Source organism: Lepisosteus oculatus, chromosome 15 (genome assembly GCF_040954835.1).
Source record: "Lepisosteus oculatus isolate fLepOcu1 chromosome 15, fLepOcu1.hap2, whole genome shotgun sequence".
Classification (NCBI taxonomy): Eukaryota; Metazoa; Chordata; class Actinopteri; order Semionotiformes; family Lepisosteidae; genus Lepisosteus; species Lepisosteus oculatus.
The window spans coordinates 21567871-21590035 of record NC_090710.1 but is presented as its reverse complement, the minus strand read 5'-3'; the positions used below and the strand labels follow the sequence as shown (position 1 = coordinate 21590035).

The window sequence follows — 22165 nt, the reverse complement described above, 5'->3', positions numbered from 1 at the left end:
GCCCAGTGATGAATATGCATGAGAAAGGCATCAGCCCACAGCCTTACCTCCGGTTTCAGCCAATCGCGGCTCAGCCGGTCGACTTGCGGCCCGAGGCTGGGCCCTGATTGGCCAGTCAAGCCGGGACTTCCTTGTCTGAGGGCTGCGTCTCTGGTAACAGGCCTTCTGCCAAGTTACAGTGGAAACTACGAGCCCGGAACACGTTTAACCCTACAGGGTCCGAAATGCTGCGATGCTTGAATGTCCTTCGTCACTTTGATGTCTGGAGGTCTGCAGAACAGAGAGTGGGTGCTCAGCTGACTCGCCACCCTGTATCAACCTACTGCACGTCCTGAAGAACGCCCTTAGTGGCTCGTTAGATGCCGTAGTTTCCGAAAAACGCTTGGTATCATGACAATTCTGAGGGGGGGAAAACTGGCTGAATAAAAGATATTTTAGAAAAGATAACTCAAGTTTCAGCCCCATTTCTGCGGCACCCTAATGAAGAGTATTGGCTCATTGCTTGGGGTCTCCTGCTGGTTTGTAATGGCGCGTTTATTAATTTAAATATGCTAATTAATGGTGTTGTTCACAGTGTTCTCCCCATAAAGAAACGACTGTATGTTTCTCCTGGTCTATACAGATGAAGACTGGAGTCAACCTCTCTTTTTATTGCCAACCCACCAACCCATCGAAGTACATCAATTGTGTGCCTTTCGTTTTGTCCAAGTATATAACTATTTTTCAATATTATTCGTTTTTTTCCTGAATTCAGTTATTCAACGGCAAGCACAAAACAGACCGAGATGTGAAAATATGGTTCTTTGAACAGTGGATGTTACTTATGCATCAAATTGGTTTTTTTTAATTGAGTAATAATTATTGCACCCCTGTGTTGTTTTAATGCACAATTTATGGTAAAAAGTTATATTATCGTCTTTTGTGTCCAATTCAGACGGAATCAGAGGGGTCTAATAAATGTCTTAACGCCGTTGCTTGGCTAAATTAGAGCATGCACAAAACGTCAAAACGCTCAAGATTATGATGGTTTAGCGGTCGTGCTTCACTTTGAAGAAGGCAGAGATGGTAGATTTCGGATCCTACCTCCACAGAATCTACTTACAGCTGTTGTTAGATTCAGGTAAATATGGGTGTCATTTTCAAAGTATATAGAGCGTTCGTTCTCAAGTCGCAACGTGAGGGTAGCTCGTCAATGAGTGCAATATTTATTAATTAAATATGTATTTAAACATATTAAGGATTACTTTTATTTTATTGAAATGAAGTGTTTTGAGTGCACATTGTGTGTCACCTCCGTAATACAGTTTATCTTAGGCGTGTGCTGACTACGTAGGCGGGAGTGGTGTGATGCATCTTGTTGAAACACGCTTATGGGCAAGATATTTTAACGACCGCAGGGTTCGGCACGGAATAGAGCAGGCGTAAGACTCAGGAAAAGGAGTTGAACAACACATTTATTAACCAGAACCGGGGAAAGGTACACACAGGGACAGGGGTTGCAGCACTGCACTACTACTGACACGGGAGAGAAGAGGGAGCCTCACGCCCCCCCCCATACAGTCCAGTTTTCCCCAGTCCCGCCCCTCAGGCGCTGTTCCCAGCCCGCCCTGGGGGCGCATGACCAAAGGGAATTAAGCAGACGTTAAGCACCCACATGGGCGCTACACTGCCCCCACCTGAGAGTTGAGCGTGCTGCTGGGACTCTCCGCGCGCCTGGCCTCTCTCCGCGCCAATCCCGCTGGGGCTCTCCGCGCACTGGTCCTCTCTTTGCGTGCCAGGACTTTCACCGCGCCGCGCCACTCCTGCTGGGGCTCTCCCCATCAGGCCTCTCTCCGCGTGCCAAGCCTTTCACTGCGCCGCTCCCGCTGGGGCACACCAGGCCTCTCTCTGCGTTCACCGGCGTCTCTCCGCGCTCAGAACTCCTCTCCGATCCCACTGTTGACACCAATGTAACGACCGCGAGGTTCGGCACGGAATGGAGCAGGCGTAGGACTCAGGAAAAGGGGTTGAACAACATTTATTAACCAGAACTGGGGAAAGGTACACACGTGGGGACAGCGCTGCACCTATAATAACACACACACAGGAGAGAAGAAGCCGCCTCACAGTCCGGTTCCCCCAAGTCCCGCCCCTCAGGCGCTGTTCCCAGCCCGCCTTGCTTGTGCATGGTCAAAGGGAACGGAGCAGCCTGTAAGCTCCCCACGTAGGAGCTAAAATATATATAATGAAGATTTTCAGGTGCATCTTAAAATAGGCTAGGCTTATCGTAAAAAAAATATAGATCGTGGCCCCCAACAGATCTAATTATGCCAGTATACGTTTTTTCGACAAGAGGTGAAAGCTTGAGTTCTGGCTTGAGTTCTATGAATTAACGCCTTAATAGCATTTAACATTAGAGGTCGGCAGTCATGTGTCTATATGACAAACTGTAAATTCTTCTCTGCAGTGGTCGTTATTGTGGTTTTTATAGCCTGCAAGTTTACAGGATACACCAAGGACCTCTTCCAAAAGCACATGGTTTGTATTTGTGATTAAAACTGGGCTCTTTACAAAAGAGAAACTGTTTTCTGCAGCCTTTTCGTTTCCGGTGTGGCAGATTATCAGTTTAACCGAGTCATTTTAACCAAACCGATTTACATGCACACCCATGAGAAAAACATGGAATTTTAAACCACAATCTTCCAGTTACACCCTAACCCAATAGTACTAATGCTCTTGCACATTAGCTACAGGCATGAGAAACAGGCACCTACACACATGGTAAATTTGCACCTATCCTCTGACGCCTGGAAAAAAAAATGCTCTTGTAGGTGTTTCACTGGCAGCCGGGACTGTTAATTGTTTTCCGAACAGGCCACTAAGGGATGTTGGTGGCCTTACCATTTTCAAAGGGGGAAAGCTGGCAAGACTGTCCCAGCAATGTGACTGGGAGGGAAAACAAACCCAGCGCAAAGCAAGGCAGAGATCAGTTGGTAATTATTAGTGATGTCACAGAGCCACAAGGGAGTAAAGCAATTAAAGATTTAGGGATTAAAGGGCTGCTAATAGGGTTCTTACCAGCTGAACAGAGCAGCCGTGAAAACCGAGCAGTCTCTGTGCTTGGAGATGTGCACGCAGCGGATTCCGTGCTCCGCTCCGGGGGACGTCGCTGAGTGTGCTCATCATCCCTGCACGCTTATTAACGAATACATCCTCGGAGCTCAGGAAGACAGCTGCACTGCTGCACTGCACTGCACACAGATTTTGAAATTATAAGTAGCAGTGTCATTAGTACTGCATACACACATCTCATAATAAATAAGAGCACAGGCTTGATAGAGTAAAACAGTTATCTGTCTCACTGCATCTAACCTTTGCTGTGAAAGAAGATAAAAATGCAATGGGTAACTGCTTAATTTTTCATCAATCTAAATCCTAGGCATCATAATGGCACAATCTACGGCTGTTGTTAACTATTTTGGATTTTTTTATTTAATTACAGTCATTTTGCTACTCCAAATCAGGAGCTAACAGAGAGTCATCACAGCAGAAGTGCAGTGCATAGTCCTCCGCAATACAGAATGCATTTGTCCGCAGGGTCCGAGCTCGAGATTTTGACAAAAGCCTAGACGAAAATCATAGAATTTTTATAGAAGAAAAATGACATCATTTTGGTGACCAGGGCTAGGCAAGTGAATGTCATTGGTGCCCATAATCAGATGCTTACTGGTGTAGCTCTTGTATCTATAATTGCAGTGGTGTTACCCTGAAGGACAAGCCAGCTCAATGATCTCGCCATGAAATCCACATACATACAGTACCCTCCGTACTTGAAACCATATGACTGGAATGCTATCATTCTGCTACATCTATTTTCTTTTCCAGCTGAGCGCCGAGCGCTTTAGGTTTCACCTCATTTATCAGCGTTATAAATTAACATTGCAGTGTGCCTTGTCTGTCGACTCAAACAGGGCTAATAAATAACTTACAGTCAGAGTCACCGCTGAGTGAAAACCCGAGCCTGCCCTTTAACATGCTCAAGGGCTGGAAAGAGGAAAACGCGGTCTCTGATTGCGAACACCAGTGGCCTTTGTTGTGGAGAGGGAAATTGTTACGGTAACTGCCATGGCAACCAAAGAGAGACGCAGGCAGATCTGGTATTCGAGGTGGTCAGCTACAGTCTCTCCCAATACACACACACTGTACGCCTGCCTTCTTTCATATTGTTTGCATTTTGCCTTATTTAAAGAAAAATAGCTTTAAGTTCACCTTCTCATTTGCTTAGAATTCAACTGGAATTTCTGAAAACAAGATACCTGGCTCATTTCTAACAAAATTCCCACACGAGCTGTACCTCTATCAGCAGTAACCAGGAACTAGTGCAGTATCAGCATTAAACCTGTGGTGTAAGAGACAGATGTTTATTCTCTAAAAGGAAACAAACTTTTGCAAAATCATAAAAAAGTATGAACTATTGTGTTTTAATTAAGACAGAGGCAGAAAATAGAGTGAGAGTAGCAGCTTAATTCATTACAATTGAAATGATTTATGGCCATTTATTTTTTTCTGTAGGGCTTGAACATGAGCCTGGTTTTTAAACCTTAATATACTGGACCTCAATCTGTTCTAAACCTACGGTATACTGTGCTCTGCCACCTCACTCTTTAGCAAAACAGCAGGTTGGTGGGAAACAGACTGAACAATATTATGAGAAGAAATGTTTATTCAAAACACCCATTTTTGATTGAAATCTAGTCTGTCTGGTAATGCATGCTGCACAAATGAAACAATAGTAATTTTAAGACTTGTAGCACCCAAAATGATACTGAATACAAGATGCTGTGTGTGTGTACAATACCTAAATCCGACTAGCGCCTCAAATAGGTTACCACAGAACAACATAAGCTCCCCCTTAAATGGGGCAAGAAGGTTCCAGAAATGTTATAAAAAAACACCCTTTTCTCTCAATTAAACAGCAAGGAACTCAGGCACTATGTGTATGCTCATGCTCTTGATTATCAGACGGACTGCTGAGCTACAGTAATTTGCTTAACAAGATTAGTATCCCAGTTTGCTGTCTCCCTGGTTTACAGATTCCTATCTCGCTCATCACTCTTTCTTCTCAGGGCTCATTAAAGCTTGGAATTGGACTGGCAGGGCTGTCTGGGAGAGAAATTGGGGGAGGAACAGAGAGAAACAATTGTGTGCATTGTAGACGCAAGAGTGGGATGCTTTTGAAAAGAACTTACATACAGCCACAGGCTTTATACACATGTACAGCGACACAGAATGGAATTGCTTTGACGGCACGCTTGATTTGAAACAGAAACATCAGTTTTCTCTAATTGATTATGCAGCAGTGAAGTGTGTGAATGCTCTTAACTGTGAGAAGTCTTAACTGTGAGAAAGGCACATCCCATGGCAAATCCAAGATCCAAAAAAGCTGCCATCTCCGGCAAGCATTTACTGCCTTTATTTTTATATCCAGCAACGTGTTTCCTCGCGCACTTCATTAAAAATGGTCTCTTGCCTGTCACGTGATGAGAGCTAGTTAGATCTTTCAACCTTGGGTCTTTTAGCACTAACCAAGAGAGAAAGGAAAGACATCAAAACCTCTCTCTTACCACAAGAATGCTTGGAGCTTCTACTTAATCACAGCTTGTGAATAAAGTCTTACTAGAGATTGAACCTAATGTACTATTATACAGTGATAATCACCATCAGCAGCAAAGAAGAAGCAGAAGAACATATTTGGATATAAAATCTCTGTTGTTCATTTATCAGTACTGTTTTACTTAATGATACATGTATATGTATAGTGCTTTCCTGGTTCCTGTTTTCCCCTTTATTTTTAATCACATTTAGTAAGGATTTTGACTCTCATTTGGTTATTTTGCATAGTCATTACTGGTAGGCAGTGCCCGTCTCACCAAATGAAGATGAAATGGGAATGATAATTGGAGATATTGCAAAACCCCTCTGAAATGGATGATTAATGTACAGGATATGTTAGGATGCAGGGCTCCTTATGGAGAAAGAACAGCATTCAAAGTTAAGTGCTTCCCAGGGCACAGATAGAATTTCTGTTTTTTTGCACATTTTTCTAAATTGAAGAGCCTGCAAAATGAGCAACATTTGAAATGGACAAACGGGTCTTTCCCCCTTCATTTTCTAATTATGCACTCCAAAGTATTTGTCAGAAAGACTTCAAATGTGGGAAATACTCTTTTATTTCCCGCAGAATCAAAGAGGAATCCCCCCCACTTTGAACTTGTGTGTGAATTGTAACCAACAGCTCTGTTTTATTCTGAATTGGGACAGACGGTCCAGGGTGCAGGGCAGCACTGTGTTGCAGTGGTTAGCATTGTGTGCCGTTTGTATGTTCTCCCCGCGAAGCGTAGTTCAGGACCCTGTGCAGACGGTATAATCCGGAAGTAAGTGGAGAAGGACATCAGGGTTAGGACGGGTTGACAGACAGGGGGGTGCGACGGCGGTGATCCGGTGCTCGGGGGGTGTGGCAAGGATAAACAATCCAGACAGTCCAAAGGGGGAAATCCAGCGAGTAGTCCAGAATCCAGGAACCGGGTGATCCATCCGAGACAGACAAAGTTAAAATCCGGAACAGGAACAAGGAGTAAAACCAAGGTAACGAGGTCAGGCGCTCCGAGTCCAGGACTCGGACGGTCAGGACACTGTGAGGAAGCCGATGCCGTCGGGTCGCTCCTGGAACCGCTGGTAGGCGGGCTTCCGGTGTCCATCTCCCAGTGCCGAGCCAAGAATAGCAGGAGCGCCAGGCTTAAATAGTGGCAGACTGAACACGGGGCAGGTGACCATAATCAACTAAAATCCGAAAGGGTCGGAGCGCCCTTAAGAGGAGGGATGACGATCGTGACAGTTTTCTCCCACAGGGAGACCTACTGGTAGCTTCATGGGCTTCTGGGAAAACTGGCTCTGGTGTGAGTGTGCATGTGTGTGTCTGAGTGCGCCCTGCCTTCTGCTTGTTGCTTGCCAGGACAGGCTCCAGCTCCAGCAGTATCCAATACTGCTGTACTGGATAAAGTGGTCAGAAAATGGATGGATGGATTCCAAGACATGCTGCATATGTGCCACACACGCTTTTCAAGTGCGATACCAAAAGAAAGAGGATGTGTGTGTGGCGGGAGTAGCACCCAGACTCACTCACCCTTACTACTGAACACCTTCATGCAACACTTCTGACAGAAGAAAAGAGATATTTAGTGTCAAGTAATAATAATCATTACACTTATATAGCACCTTTCTGGACCCTCCACTCCCAGTGTTTTCCAGATAATGGGGACTCCCCTCCACCAATGTGCAGCCCCACCTGGATGATGTGACGGCAGCCAGAGTGTGCCAGTATGCTCCCCACACATCAGCCATCAGTGGGGAGAAGAACAGAGTGATGAGGCCAATTCATAGATGGGGATTATTAGGAGGCCATGATTGGTAAAGGCCAGGGGGAAATTAGGCCAGGACACCGGGGTAACACCCCTACACTTTTCAATAAACACCCTGGGATTTTTAATGACCACAGTGAGTCAGGACCTTAGGTTCACATCTCATCCAAGGGACGGCGCCTTTTTACTGTACAGTGTCCCTGTCACTATACTAGGGCATTAGGACCCACACGAGCCACAGGGTGAGCGCCCCCTACTGGTCCCACTAACACCTCTACCAGCAGCAGCCTTAGCTTTCCCAGGAGTCTCCCATCCAGGTACTGACCAGGCTCACAGCTGCGGAGCTTAGCTGAGAGCTGCAGGGTGATACAGCCGCCGGCTACAGTAGCGCTCCCCGTCTGGTTTCTAACCTCACAGGACACGAAGCGTCTCTGCCAGCGCAGCGGCCTGGCCGCGAGCAGGCTGAAAAGAGCAGGCCGCGACGGCGGTGGAGCCTGAGGGTGGTTCCTGAGCTCCCCGAGCTCCAGGCTGTCGGAATGCGGGCGCGCTGCCACCTCCGTGCTGGAGTCCAGACCAGCTCCTGATTAGCAATCCGGCAGCTCGCGCTCGTGTCGAAGGCAGCGTGCGGGAGGTGTCCTCAGGGGGGGAGCTGCCTGTCTGGCTTCTCTCAGCGCACACAGAGCGAAGAGCCAGCTGATGAGGCCTGTGACGGGCCTCTCCAGCTCACCGGCCCAGCGCACACCAGAGCGCTGCCCCGTCCACCCGCGGATGGGTCCCGCACATGCCATCCTCTAGACTGAAGAATGCCAAAGTAATAACATCTCACTTTCCTATTAGAATGCCAAATGCGCAGAGTTATTACATCACACCTTCTCTAGCGATCTGCATTGCAGAACACAAGGAAACGAGCCCATTGTGAGTTTTACAGTACAATATTGGCAGGAAGGATGGAAAACAGCAGATTCACGACCTTGGCGATATCCTGCGGACCAATGGCTTACTGTAGATCATTCCAGGTCTCGTGGGTCGCCGTGTCCTCGGGGTCTAATTCCATCCGAGACTCTTAATGACTTTCAGTTCAATCAATCGTTAAATGAATTTTTCCTGTATTACCACTGGTTCCAGGTTTTTACACATTGTGATTTATAAGCGACTTATAAAACCAGAAGAGGTTTAGAAGGCAGCCCTTCGGGGCCAAGCTTGAATATCACAGGGCTAAAGCTTGTTTCCTGCAGTGTTTTTTTTCCCTCGGACTGAGCAATGTGGTAGAAATGCATTTCAACTATGCCACCCCAACCCCTGAACTGGCCACAGGGAACAGAGGTACCAGAGAACCTCCACTCAGGGCCAGGTGAGGTGAGGATCTTGGGCTCTTTCTGCTTGGGGTTAAATTGTACAACACACCATACCACATTGGTGCCTATCAGTGTGTTTGCAAGTGTACTTTCCCATACTGATTACATCATTAAAAAAATTAAGAAACCATTCAACAGTGAATACACTGTTTGCCTTTTGTTAATAAGGCACCTCGCTGGAATCTTCAAGGGAGACAAAATTAGAAAAAAAAATCTGTTTTACCATTTAAACGTGCTTTCAAAGAAACTTAAATTCAACTTAAGAAATAGGGACACGCACACACTAAACAACGACGAAGGAACGAATTTTAAAGTCTGAGCAAAACACAAGCCCTGCCCTGCGCTAAGATCCGCAGGTAGAGACGTCGACCTGTGTCAAGTCCATATCGCCAGTGCTGCGACTATTTGACGATGTTACATCGCCATCTGGTGTTCAAAAGAGATATTCGCTGCAGTAAGATTGAATACTCGGATCGAGCGACAAAGGCAGCGACAGTTTTTTTAATTGCTTTTAACTTTATAATTAAAGGAGGGGGCAAAACGAACTTGCGTCTCACGACACGTTTACACAAAAGAGATATGTCGATCATGTGTATCATAAGAATATGAAGACTGGCATTCCAAAAAGTCAAAAGTTACTGTTCTCCTTAAGAAAATAATTGGCAACGATCTTTAAACGTGATCAGTTATTGACTATTCAGATAAACATATTGCAGGCAATTATTTCTACATATATAATAGTCAAATTCTGATCAAAACAGCGCATTGAAGAACGTATATCCCCTGCTCTCAAAAATTCGCCTCTTTAATACACAACTAGAAACTCAACTTAATTTTTAAAAGTTAAAGAGGTACAAAACTCCCCATGATTAATTTCACATTAAAAATTAAAACACTACTTAAACTCCCACAAAATGGGAACACGTTATAGGGAGTGTAAATCACATTTTATACGTGCCTAAGAAACAGTTGCATCGATGAAGTTGCCATTAATAAAGCATTAAGAATCGACAAATATCTGACGCAAGTTAAAAACCATGCAATTAATCGCTACTAAAGGTAATTTACTACCACATTATTCACACTGTATTAACATTCTCTTCGTGTATGAGGGATTATAAGGGTTCCTAAATTACAGACCCTATTCTGGTGTTACCAAAATGATAAAAGTTATAAATTAAATTTCCAGTGACTGGAAAATTCGAGCACGGCGATGAAGAACTGCTATTGTACCTGGTTATTTCACCATACAGTAGTTCAAAGGTGACGTGTGACGCTCTGAAATCTGCAGGTCTGCTTGAAAAACTCACCCCTCTTCGCGTCTGTGCGTTGTGTCAGCTTTCTAACAGCAAGTCATACTCGCAGACATCGGCCATCATATTTCCATATAATTATCCAATCAATACTACAGTCCTGAAGCTGTCATTCCTCGGCTGCGGCTGCCTGCAAGCCCTACCATTCAAAAAACCCCGCTGTTCTGAATTTGTGCATTTCAAATCTTTTTTTCGTACGTCAATGTGGCCAATTTACTACAGAACTGCAGGGGTCTTCTTAAACACCAGAGAATCTGTAATCTGAGTAATATTCTATAAAACCCCTACAGGAAAATGTGCTAACCCGCTGATTCTCAGCGGAACTAGGCAGCGTCTTCGCTGTGGAAAGCGTGTTTCTTTCACAACCTCCTGCTTCGCGGCTAGTTCGCGTTTTCATTTTCTCTCCAAACACAGGCATATAGTGCAAGCGCACACTCCATGTCCCTATATACTGCAGGTACCCGTCTTTATTGGTCTAGGGACCATGCGGTCTTAATCACCTCACTATGACTACTTGGCAAGCTAACGTTCAAGTCACTTAAAATATTAACATTTCTCAACGTGCTTAAAAGATTTCTGTTAACCATGTCGAAAATAAGGTCTTCACTTTGGTGAGAATAATCTAGTAGCCCTGCCTTTCCTGCAAAATTGAAATTAATTGATGATTAAATGCAGCAGTATTAGTAAAGCAACTGAAGAAACAGAAGCTGCACGTAAAAGGAATCACAGAAAGTTTTTTTTTTTCCTCATGGAGAGAGACATGGCACAGCACTCCGCCGATCGCGATCCGAACAGAAGGAGAGATGACAGTAGTAGAGATGTACAGTACCTTTATGCACGAAAAAGAGCATTCAGTTGCATGGACGTAATAAACTAAGCGTCTCATGCGTCAGACTCATGAAAAACATTCAAAGGAAATAGTTTTAGGGGTAAGCTACAATTAGCCATTAAATCAAATCTTAAATGGTGAAATCCGGAACATAATGTGTAAAGATGAGGCTACAGAAACAATAATTGGAACTGAATTTGAAGAAATGGTAAATCTTCCTTAACTAGCTCAATGCTCTTTGAGCAAGCAACAGAGGTAATTTATACGTAAGGAGCATGTAATATGGTGTATATAGTTTTTGCAAAGACGTTTGGTGAAGTTCAGCACAGTTAAGGAGAAGATGGAAATAGATGATACTGTTTATTTACACTCTTAGTCTTTCTTTATGTTTATAATCTGGTATAGTTGGTAAACAAGTAGAATATGCAGATTATACCAAACCAGGAGGATTATTAAAGACTACTGAAGATGCAGGAAATGCACAAAATATACATATAATTTAAAACTGGGAAAGCATTAAGTGACTTCATGTAGGAAAACCACAGCATGTTACTTGCAGGTAAAAAAAAAACAAACTACAAATATAAAATGGGAGTTAATCTGAGTAATAACAAGAAAAAAACAATGTTAGGATGCAAAGTTAAAGGCACATAATTTAAAGTAAGGGGTGTTTTGTTAAATTGGTACAATACAAAGACTAAGACCCTCTTGTAATATTCTGTGTACTTTTGGTCACCATGATGCAAAATATATATATATATGCCTTTTTGTAAACTAGAGTCCGAAGAAAAACAGCCAGGAAGGTTTCAGATTTAAAGGAATATGATCTGTAATAAAAAGATGTAAACCTTTTTTATCTTGAACGGAAAGACCACAAGAGGACATACACAAGTATTCAAATTCCCTAAAGACACTGACAAAGTCAGCGGTGAAACGCGGAGCAGTGTATAGAAACAGTCACTGCATTTTATTTCAAGCTGAGAACGAGAGGCATTTCTTTGCAGTTCGTGGAACAAGCCACCCAGCCATGTTGTTGAAGCCGACGCCAATGCTGCAGGAAACCGCTACCGCTGGACGAGGTTCTCAGCAGGCCTCCATTCTCTGAAAACGTTCTAAGGCTTCTTGAAATGGTTCAAAAAAGGACAGCATTCTCATAATATCATCCGATCGCATTTTGTGCAAAGTTTCCCATGCTGGAGGAGAACAAAAACAAAAACCCCGGAACCTTTCCCTTTGCCATCGCTGCATGAAATACCGTTCTTTTACGACGCGTTTGTGTGACTTTATTTTGAAAAGTCATAAATAAACCCAAGCGTCATGTGTCATTGCGAGGCAGTCTGTTGAACAAGACCATTGATCACTGGGTTCTCTGGAGACAGAACACAGAGGCAGCTGAATTAATTACTCCCGTGCCAGGCACAACCGAGAGTTCCTTTACAAATGCCTAACCGTAATAATAATAATAATAATAATAATAATAATAATAATAATAATAATAATAATAATAATAATAATAATAAACAAATGCACACCATTGAATACCTTTTTTTAAAACATAGCACAGAAAATAGAAGCCAATCTTTCTTTTATGGAGGAGCTTGCACTCACACGATTTGTTGCTTTTTCTCTTTGGAAGTAAAAGCAGCTTATTCACTATAAACCTAGTGACAAAAACTGGGCAGCGAAAGGAAACGACCCCCTTTCCCCTTTCGCTTGGAGACGAGCTCTTTGTACTTGGTAAAGGTCAAGCCAATTTTTCAAGGGAGGAAGAACCTTTGAGCACCGTTCTCTCCGAAGTGTTTATTTTAGCCAATGCTGCCGCTGTAGTTATATTTGACAGACGGGCGCTGAACACCTGTGTCAACACTGCAGTCGCTGGAGCAAACAGGAATTCCATTCTTTTTAAGCCGGCTTCCTTTGGATACCTTCCTAAGAGATGCCAGATTTAAAGCCGGGACACCAGTCAGCAGTAGCGAGGTGGACAATCCAGCACAGAGCCATATTTGCTTGACTCTTCTGTAATCTGAGCCCTTTTGTGCAAAATCTCAACGAGCACTGCATTAGGATTTCCACCGCTTTTCACGGGTTGATTTATCACTGTCTTGGGGACATCGCATTGGTCACGAACATTGGTCGATATAGGAATTGGAACAAGAACAACGCGATCTCTTAAACGGCACCTCCAGACAGTTCAACAGAGCTGGCTGAACACTGGCCATTGAATTGTGCTTTTTACATTTTTGTACCTCAAGTATTAATGTATTAATGTTCTTAATCCTTCTTTTCCTTAGAAAGCTCTCATAAAACGTCACTCGAAAACGGCACTGAAATCAGACAAACCAACGGCTAAGTTGTCATGACCGTTTATTAATACCAAGATCACAATTGCATACAATATCAACGTTGTTGGCATGCTAGCTGGTGATAACAGTTTAAAAATGTTTGTCTTTATACAAAGTTATTATTCTGTTCATTCAACTTCAAAGCATCTTCTACAATATTTTCTAGACGTGATTTACATTAACACCGATCCACCTACACATACGAGGCTGGCAGCGGCTGCCGTGACAACTTCGGAAACAAGGCAAGAAAACACGTACACGGAAATACAAAAGGCTGCTTCTTTAATCCTCCAGCCTGAGTTACTCACATCACAGCTTTATTAAATAAGTTATACAGTCATCAACTTCAGTGTTCTCTCACGCATTGCCCACAGCCCCCTGGAGTCTCCACGTCTCTGAACGGGAGAAGCGGCCCTTCACAGCCCGCGGAACAGAGTGACGCACTGAGCTCTCCAAGCAGATTCCGGCTCCAATTTGTTTTCATTTCAGTAGTTCAAGTGCCATCTCCAGTGTTTTGCGCCAGATTATATACAGTGAGCCTCCCTCAGGATTTACCGTGAAGCTGCTCTTGAGCCCATGAACCCAATAGTTATGCCCTCCAACCACAGAGCTGATCAGGATTTGTACACCTGTTGAAACTTGTACCGTGTGTTGACCCTTCTGCGCGCTAGCTCCTCGTAGTGATCCGAAGCGATCACACAGTGACACTGTCCTCTACTGCTATTACTGCTCATGTGGAAAAAAAAACCCAGATCGCACCCTAATGTGACACCTGTAAATCATTTCCCATCTGAGGAAATACAAAAGTGGCGACACCGTGCTGTTCAAGCAGCAAGGATGTTGCTACTGAGCAAGTGGTGTAACACAGCCCTGCAGAGCTTAAATGCCCAGGAGGAAAGAGAGGCTGGCAGCAGTGCGACACCAGTCAACCCTCTCAACTCCCAAACCCTCATGACAGCTCTGTCCCACCTTCCAAAGCACCACAGCGATGCAGCACTTCTCCAGCCACGCCATTCCAAACCGCGTCATTTCATCAACGCAGGGAAAAAGCAGCTACCAGGAAGCTCAAGAGCTCAGAGCAGTGTGTCCCGGGTCCTGAGTCGAGGTGTCATCAATTTTATAACCATTATCGCAATATGTTTTATCCCCTTCAACTCCTCCAAAAAAGTGGCATTAATTACATCACTAAAACCACTGCTTTTTTCCTCCTCCCTCACTCCCATGCGGCCATCAGTAAGAATGACCTCTTGTCTGCCTGGTATTAAGAAAGGACTTGGATTCTCAACCTCCCTTTGTGCTACAATCGACATCCCCGCGGTGGGCGTGATCAAGGCAAACCGTTCTGTTAACCTGTTCAGAGACAGATGCAGTGGGTAAAATTAAAACGTTTTTAACAAAATAATTGTTTAATTGTTAAATAAAAAACATTTGCCCATTTCAGGCTCCCTATTAAGGAGTGCTCGAGTCTTTCAACCGTTCTAAAACTTGAGCATTCAAAATGTTTTGACTGCCCCATTTTGTGTTCTCGATGGACAATGTCCAGTCCTGGTCCTGGAGGGTCTTGTGTGCCTGCAGGTTTTCTAGGGCTCTTGAAAGCAACAGCATCTGAAGATCTGGGAGAAGCTGTTGTTAAACTGGTTAACGAGGTGGTTTAGCTCATTAAGAGCTGTGTTGGACCGCTAACCAGCAGACACACTGACTCTCCAGGACCAGGACTGGACTCCCCTGTTCTAAATCATTCTTGAAGTCAAGCCAAATTCACACTTTTACTTTTTAGATATGCAAATAGCCACACTAATAAATATATTACGTGTGCGCTATTCTGCAGCACTTTCAGCGAAAGGAGTGTTTAAAAAATATTAGAATTCTGCTAGCTAGACTTAATATCTCCTCCTTGACTGGCACCTCCAACAGTACACTAAGCTTTAACTGTAAAAATATATTTTTGCAGTTTTTGTTTTCTGTTTTGGTTGATGAAACATTAGTCATGTGCTCTGTACTAAGATTTATAAGTACTTTTTATATAAGATGTCCAAAGAAATATTGAAAATCTTTGCATTTAGACGGGTGTGGCATAGGGCTAGTTTGCTCAACAAGACTCGACCCTGCCCTGAAGGAATCCCAAAGGCAGTGTGTGAGAGGATATTTCCATCCTCTCCTCTAAGCTTAGGCCTGTCCTGGAGATCCATGGTCAAGGAGCAGGTCTGTTGTACACAGGAATGTCTAAAGGACCTGAAGGGAGGATCATCAGATGCTTATGCAACCTAAATTGGGCTTTAAGCTGACTTTACGAGTCCAGTTACCTTCTAGAAAATAACTTAACTATCAGGTCAGTTTAATGGGCAAGAAATTCAAGGCTTCCACTGACAGAAGGAGTGGAACACAGTACCCAGAGGAACACACAGCTGTGCCACATAGTGTAGCAGAAAGACTCGGAACAGTGTAGTAGACAAGGCAGTGGCAGCAGGAAGTGACACGTGTGGTAGCCAGCCATGCCTGTGAACTGTAGCTATGACAACGGCTGGAGAGTATGGGTGTGTGTTATGTGGGCACTGAGTATGTTAAGAACACCAGTAATTAATGCCACTAAATAAGACTGTGTAGCTAAAACAAATAAGTTTCTTGACCATAAGTGAGTTTTATAAAAACCCAGACTACATCTCCTAGGGCACTGGAAGCAATGTAGCAGAGATCACTGATGTACAGTACTGAACCAAACTAAGTCAAATATTTTTTTTAAAAAAAGCAACACAAACATATCCATAAAAGCAACTGCACAAATTTTAGTAATATTAACTTTACACAGGATCAGATGCTGAAATTTACTCCATATAGCAGCAAAAAGCTGAAGCATTATGTATCAGTAAGAATAAAAGGCTGTAGTCTAACATCTGGGAGAATTACTCCCTTCAAGAACTACAGTTCAACTTTAAAATTGAGTTTCTCTCTTTTGTTTTCAAGTATACTTTCTGTTTTCTGATTTTTTCCTCCTATTTCTGGCTGAAGAAAAGATAGCAGGTGGAAAACTAAATATGAACTTAGTTCATATTTTTATTTTTAAATAGAAAAGCAGTTAATGCTTACGAATTGTAAATGGCAGCTATGCTGTTGATATACTGCATACGCATCCACACTGGTGCTGTAAATGGGAACTAGATCTGTTGTGGTTATCAACGTTGAGACACGGCTCCCACAGGTATAGACATAGTTAAGGTGGAAGTCTTGAAAGTAAGCTTGTTTAAATGGCACGACTGTACATTAAGGAATGATGCACTATGATAGACAAGAATAGAGGAAATAAAAATGGAGTGTGCTAGCAGTCTAGGAGTCCCTCCTTCTTCCATAATGACAAAAGCTTTCTCTTCTTCTCCCTGAAAGGCAAAAATAAGAACCAGTCAGATATGGTAATACTCTCTGGAACGGGGATCAGAACCAGGCAAACACCTGACAGATGACATTTAATGTAGACAAATATCCTACTCTGCAAAATGTCCTACTCTGTGATGCTGAAGGAAATGAAAGACTATGAGGGCACCTGATACAAGTATTCTAAATCTGCTGCGCAAGTGACAAATGAACGAACAGTGAAACACGAGCCAGAGGTTACAAGTAGAAAATGTGTCAAAGTGCAATTAAATCTAAGAACAGGAAGTATATCTTTACACAAAGGGTTGCAGAAGCATGGAACATGCTACCCTGCCTTATTGATGCCAACAGCCTGTAAAAGGCACACACGTTCATGGCTTTCAATTGCTCTGCAGCTAAGCCATGGAATGCAGCTGGTGGCAACAACACAGTGTAAATTGTTCCATCCATCCACAATCCCTCGACTCCAACAGAGCTACCGACAAACAGCAGACCCCTGGCTAAAATACTAATGAAATATACACAGAATGTAGCCTTTACCTACAAAACGAGTGCACAAACTTGCACCTACAAGCTTTTACCTCCATAATTTGGTGCACAAACTTGAAACAGAACCATATGCAACAGAATTTCAATGTTTAAACACAAAGTTTGTGGATTCATCACATTTGAAAGACTTTCCTAGTTTACTCACGCGGATGGAAAAGTTAATAAAAAACAGGTGCAGCTGGGGGCTCAAAGCTGCACGTCTGAACGCATCTTATGCAATAAGGACCCTCCGGTTATTTTTGGCCTTTCGGCGCCTTTCCAGTTCAACAAAAGTAATGAGCTGATAGCGGCCCCACACACTCCCCTCGTGACACCTGCACTAGCAGCACCCCCGGCCACGCTTTCCTGGCTGCAAGGAGGAGGGGGGCCGCGGTTCACCACAGCCCAGACGCGTGGTTAACAACCGGCAGCGCGGGGCGTTTCCATGGCCACCCAGCCGAAGCGCGTCTGCTCTCGCCTCTCCTCGGCCCAGGCCGCCACGTCGGTGCTATCGCGCTCGATCTCCACACCGCGGGCCCGGCGCAGCGAGGGGAGCTGCTTCCTGCTCTACACTGCGGCTGTGGGCCTCTGCAACAGGAGCGTCTCATTTCCCCCAGCTGCCCTGCCGAACGGCAGCAGCACAGCCACCGACGAGCGCCTGTCAGATCCTGAGATCTGAGATCTGAGACATGAGAAGCGGCTGCAGTTTCACAAAGGCTGCATTCGTTTCTGCGATGCAAACAGAGAAGCTTGCAGGAGAACGTTACTGATGTGTGGCTGTGAACTCCTCGTTGTGAGAGCGTTGTAGAGACTTACTCGCCAGCAGCTGTATCACCCTGCAGCTCAGAGCTGGCAGCCCTACTGAAGCTCAGCAGGTGTGAGCCTGGTCAGTACCTGACTGGGAGACGGAGACACTATACTGGAAAAAGGCGCCGTCCTTTGGATGAGATGTAAAACCGAGGTCCTGACTCTCTGTCCCAGGGTGTTTCTCGAAAATAGTAGGAGTCCCCAGCGTCCTGGCCAAATTTCCCCCAGGCCTTGACCAATCATGGCCTCCTTATAATTCCCATCTATAAACTGGCTTCATCACTCCGTTCTCCTCCCCACTGATAGCTGGTGTGTAGTGAGTGTACTGGCGCGCTGTGACTGCCGTCGCATCATCCAGGTGGATGCTATACATTGGTAGTGGTGGAGGGGAGTCAGTAATATATACAGTGTAAGGGTTATTATTATTTACTCCTCTGGCCTTGCACATCTGCAGTGGACCCAGGAGACCACAGGAAAGACAAGGCCCAGACAGCGCACTCCTCCTCAAACCTCACTCTCCCTGCAGGGCCCGCTCTGCGAAGGCCTCGGTGCTCACAGCTGTCCCTGCTGATCCCCCTGCTCCGACCTGCTGCTGCTTTTAGGGAAATCGGAATATTCTGCTCCCTTGCACAAGGGGTGCTGGACTATTGTTGGTCAGCGGAGTCAAGGAGCGCCTCTGCCTCTTTAAGGCATTAGCACGCCCGGCATCCAGCCCAAACAGGGACGCGGTAAACGTAATAAATCTGAGAGTTAATTGAGAAGCAATAACAGCATTGTTTAGAATCCAGAACAGTGCCGTCGGGGTTCAGCAATTAAACCGGCAAGTAGGAATTCTGCAGCTTGGTGTTAAGCGCAGCTGCTGCTGGCAGTGGGCAGTGGGCTGGTGCTGAACAGCCCCCCTGAGCGCTGTGGGGGCCCCTGACTCCTCCCCCCGCAGTGCAGGCTGCGCTCTCCCCATCTGCTCCCCGCCCGCAGCGCCAGCCTGCCACCTCTGCCAGCCGCCCAGAACACCCAGAGCGCTGCGGCTCAGACACACCAGCCGGGCGTCCTCAACTCGGTATGTGAAGCCGAACGATGTGTCCCTCTTTCACACATCGCACCCCAGAGTCAATTCACCCATCCCAGAGGGGCTGTGCGGACGGGACTGTTTCTCCTCCGCCAGGAATTCCCCGGGATCCGTTACAGAACGGATGCTCTCCAGCACTCCCATGATCCCTTGTCCCCAACCCGCCAAGATAAAGAACCCCTGCTCAAACCATCCACGAGCTGACAAGCCCAAGCTTTCCCCAACACAAACAAGTCCAAGGAAGAGAATATTGTCTCATGTTGTGATAGTGTGCCTCCTAAAAACAGTTCTCAAGCATTACTTGAAACCAGAACTATTGGGGGACCCCCCAGCCCTCTCTTTAGTTCAGGAGGAGAAAAGCGCCTATTTTAACCCCCCTTCTCACTTTCCCCATCCCTGCTCCCTCTGTTGTGAGGCACGTGCGTGAAGCTGGCAGACACATGCATAATTGAAATATCCTGATTGTTTCGGAGCCACATAAGGCGAGAGACGGAGAGGGGGAAGAGGGAGCGCAGGGCACTCCGGCGGGGGAGGGTCGGAGCGCAGCAGACTGACGGGGGCAGGGGGTGACAGGCCAGCGTTCAGACGGTGCGGGAATGACAGTGACAGTGTGAACTCACCACGCGCTCTCACCGCTACACCATCTCGTACTGATTGGCAGTGATGAATCGCGACAGGCAGCAGGCCAGCATCATGCCAATCAACTGCAAGGAGAGGAGGAAAAAAAAAAAAAGACACACACACACACACAAGCAAATTAAAACAAACAGCTCGCCGGCGATACTCCTGTTGACGTCACATGGTTGAATTTCTCAGGGCTCTTCGAAAACTGTGCTTTTTCATTGAAACCCCAGAGAGCCAGACAATGACGCTGCATATCACAGATTTTAAGGCCGTTCATGAATCACACAAGTTACAGAAAACAGAAAAACCCACATGTGCTGAGGAAAACGTGGTATTGTTAATTACCAACAGTTTCATCTTCAAAAATGACAGATCCATCACTAGAGTCAGACCTCTAATATTTACAAAGCAATCGTGCTAATAAGCATCCCAATCTTTTGATTTTTTTTTCCCTCTCTCGCCACTTAAATTCCTCCCTTTGTTATTTCCGTCTCCTTCCTTTTCAGGAACTGGTTAATTGCACTGCACCAGCAGAGACGCACAGCGAGCAGAGATGTTTATTTTCCGAGAGATATGCATCCTTTTTAATTAAAAGAGAAAGGACGAAAATCTGAAGCGAAGCAGCTCTGAGAGAAGCGCGAGTCTTCCTGCGCTGAAATCACAGCCGAGGATGAGCCTGTCAGGGCGCACAGAGGGATTAAGCACATTAGGATGGAGCTGGCTTTAATAGGTGCCATTGATTTCCCCTGCCTTTTATTCCCGATAACATTTACAGTTCAATTAATAGTCCATGGAGTGAAAACGCTGGCCTGCGCGTGGGTCACATGATGGTTAACTGCTTGGCATTCCCATTAGCTGCAATAAGAAGGCTGAGGACTGTGGAGCTTAATTGGGCATGTTTAACTGAGCAGGAGGTTAGCGACCACTTTCATTTTATATTGGTGTTGGTTTAAGGCAGCTGATTAAAGGAAGGAAGTGATGAGACTGGTGGAGGGGTGATGTATTTTGAGCTGGTAGTTTTATCTCATTTTCTTTTCAAACAAACAGTTTTGCGTAAAATTCTGGAGTTTTTTTCTGTGAATTGTGGCTAGGTTGTCAGTTCATCACATAGTCTAAAATAAAAAACCTGACATGATTGTAAGTGATTGATATATCTAAAGTGTCAGGTTGCTAGGCTTTTGAACAACTGGGAATGTTCCCTTTTTAAGCAATGTTACTAAATATACAGAAAGTGTCTGTTGTTGTTTTTTTTCCCACCTTTAAAATTTCTGTTTTCCTCAACCAGGATCATGAGTACAAGAAAGAGTAAAACAGAACAATAAAGACTGGTTTTCTTTTCGTGAATGCGACCATGAGTGTCTGTTGAATACAAATTGTATGGCATGTTACATCTCAAATTGGGCTTTTGTTTTAAAGAAGACAAGTATTTTTGGACCCTCCTTGCTTGGAGGAGGAAAATAAGTTGCATTTCCTTAAGGCACGAGGGGCGGATCACAACAAGACAGGGGAAAAAAAATCACTGCAGTGTAGTGCAATCATGTCTTAACACAACACAGCAGTTCAGATAGACATCTGCACTCAAGCCTGAGGTCATTCGATGGCTGCTGGTCTCTTCAGAATCAACATGAGTAAACAATCCCTGGTTACTTTTCTTGTTTTAAAATGGGCTTTACGCAGTTCATCAGTTTTGAACAGTCAGCTACTATTTTGCTACAACTGCGCAGAGTGAGAGCAGTGAAGAAGGAGGTTTTTAAGACAGGTTCTCATCAGGCTTCTGTCTAACAGTCTTACAGGCTGACCAGGAGGTGTGTTGGGCAGGCAGCAAATTAAATTAGCATTTTTTTGTAAACTCCAAAAATGGGAAAATGATGTATGGGCTTTTAAGGGTGGCGAAGGCCGATGTGGAGTTACCCACATAAAGGCAAGCGTGAAGAAAAGGACGGAAAAACTACAACCATGTACCAAAGGTTGAAATAAACACAAAACGTCTCTAATTACCACTCCAATCAGTTCAGAGCTTAACGAAGCACCCATTCTTCATTAGGCAGGCATACTCCCTGACAGTCTGAGACAGTCGATTCATTGCTCATGTGACCAACATGCTGGCAAATAACCTGGATCTTTCACAAATCATTGGAGCTCCTGTCTACTGTCACTGTTCACTACGGCTCCGGTCTGTTGTCGTTCATACAACAACATTAAAAACAGAGTGCTTTTTGTGGTTAGAACTGTACAATTTAAAAAACACACTGGCGTATTGGAAAAAGCAGAATACATGGACTAAAATGTGAAACCCTTGGTGTGTGGACATTTTAGTCTTTTTATTCTGCTTTTATTCTGCTCTTTCCAAAGCCTGGAAAAGAATCTGCAGAGATCTGACTTGTGTTTTCAGTAACCTGAACTGAATTGACACAGTGAACCCAAACAGCTACTTTGAGCTCAGTAAGGCAGTTGTGGCCTGAGGGTACAAATGAAAGTCAAGTGCAATTTATTTAGGACGGCACACGGGAGGTAATTCTTCATAGAAACAGATGTGGG

At 44.7% G+C, this 22165-nt stretch overlaps 1 protein-coding gene across 1 annotated transcript in view; it reads right to left on the bottom strand.

Annotated features, from left to right (window-relative positions):
• Positions 1-13241: 13241 nt before the first annotated feature.
• tspan7 (tetraspanin 7) overlaps positions 13242-22165 on the bottom strand; it is a 77309-nt gene continuing 68385 nt past the window's right edge. The window contains exons 7-8 of the mRNA XM_069178818.1: positions 19624-19707; positions 13242-16607 (exon numbers count right to left, since the gene is read on the bottom strand). Coding sequence (XP_069034919.1) covers positions 19639-19707 — 69 coding nt within the window. The 3' untranslated portion in view covers positions 13242-16607; positions 19624-19638. The remainder of the gene's footprint in view (positions 16608-19623; positions 19708-22165) is intronic.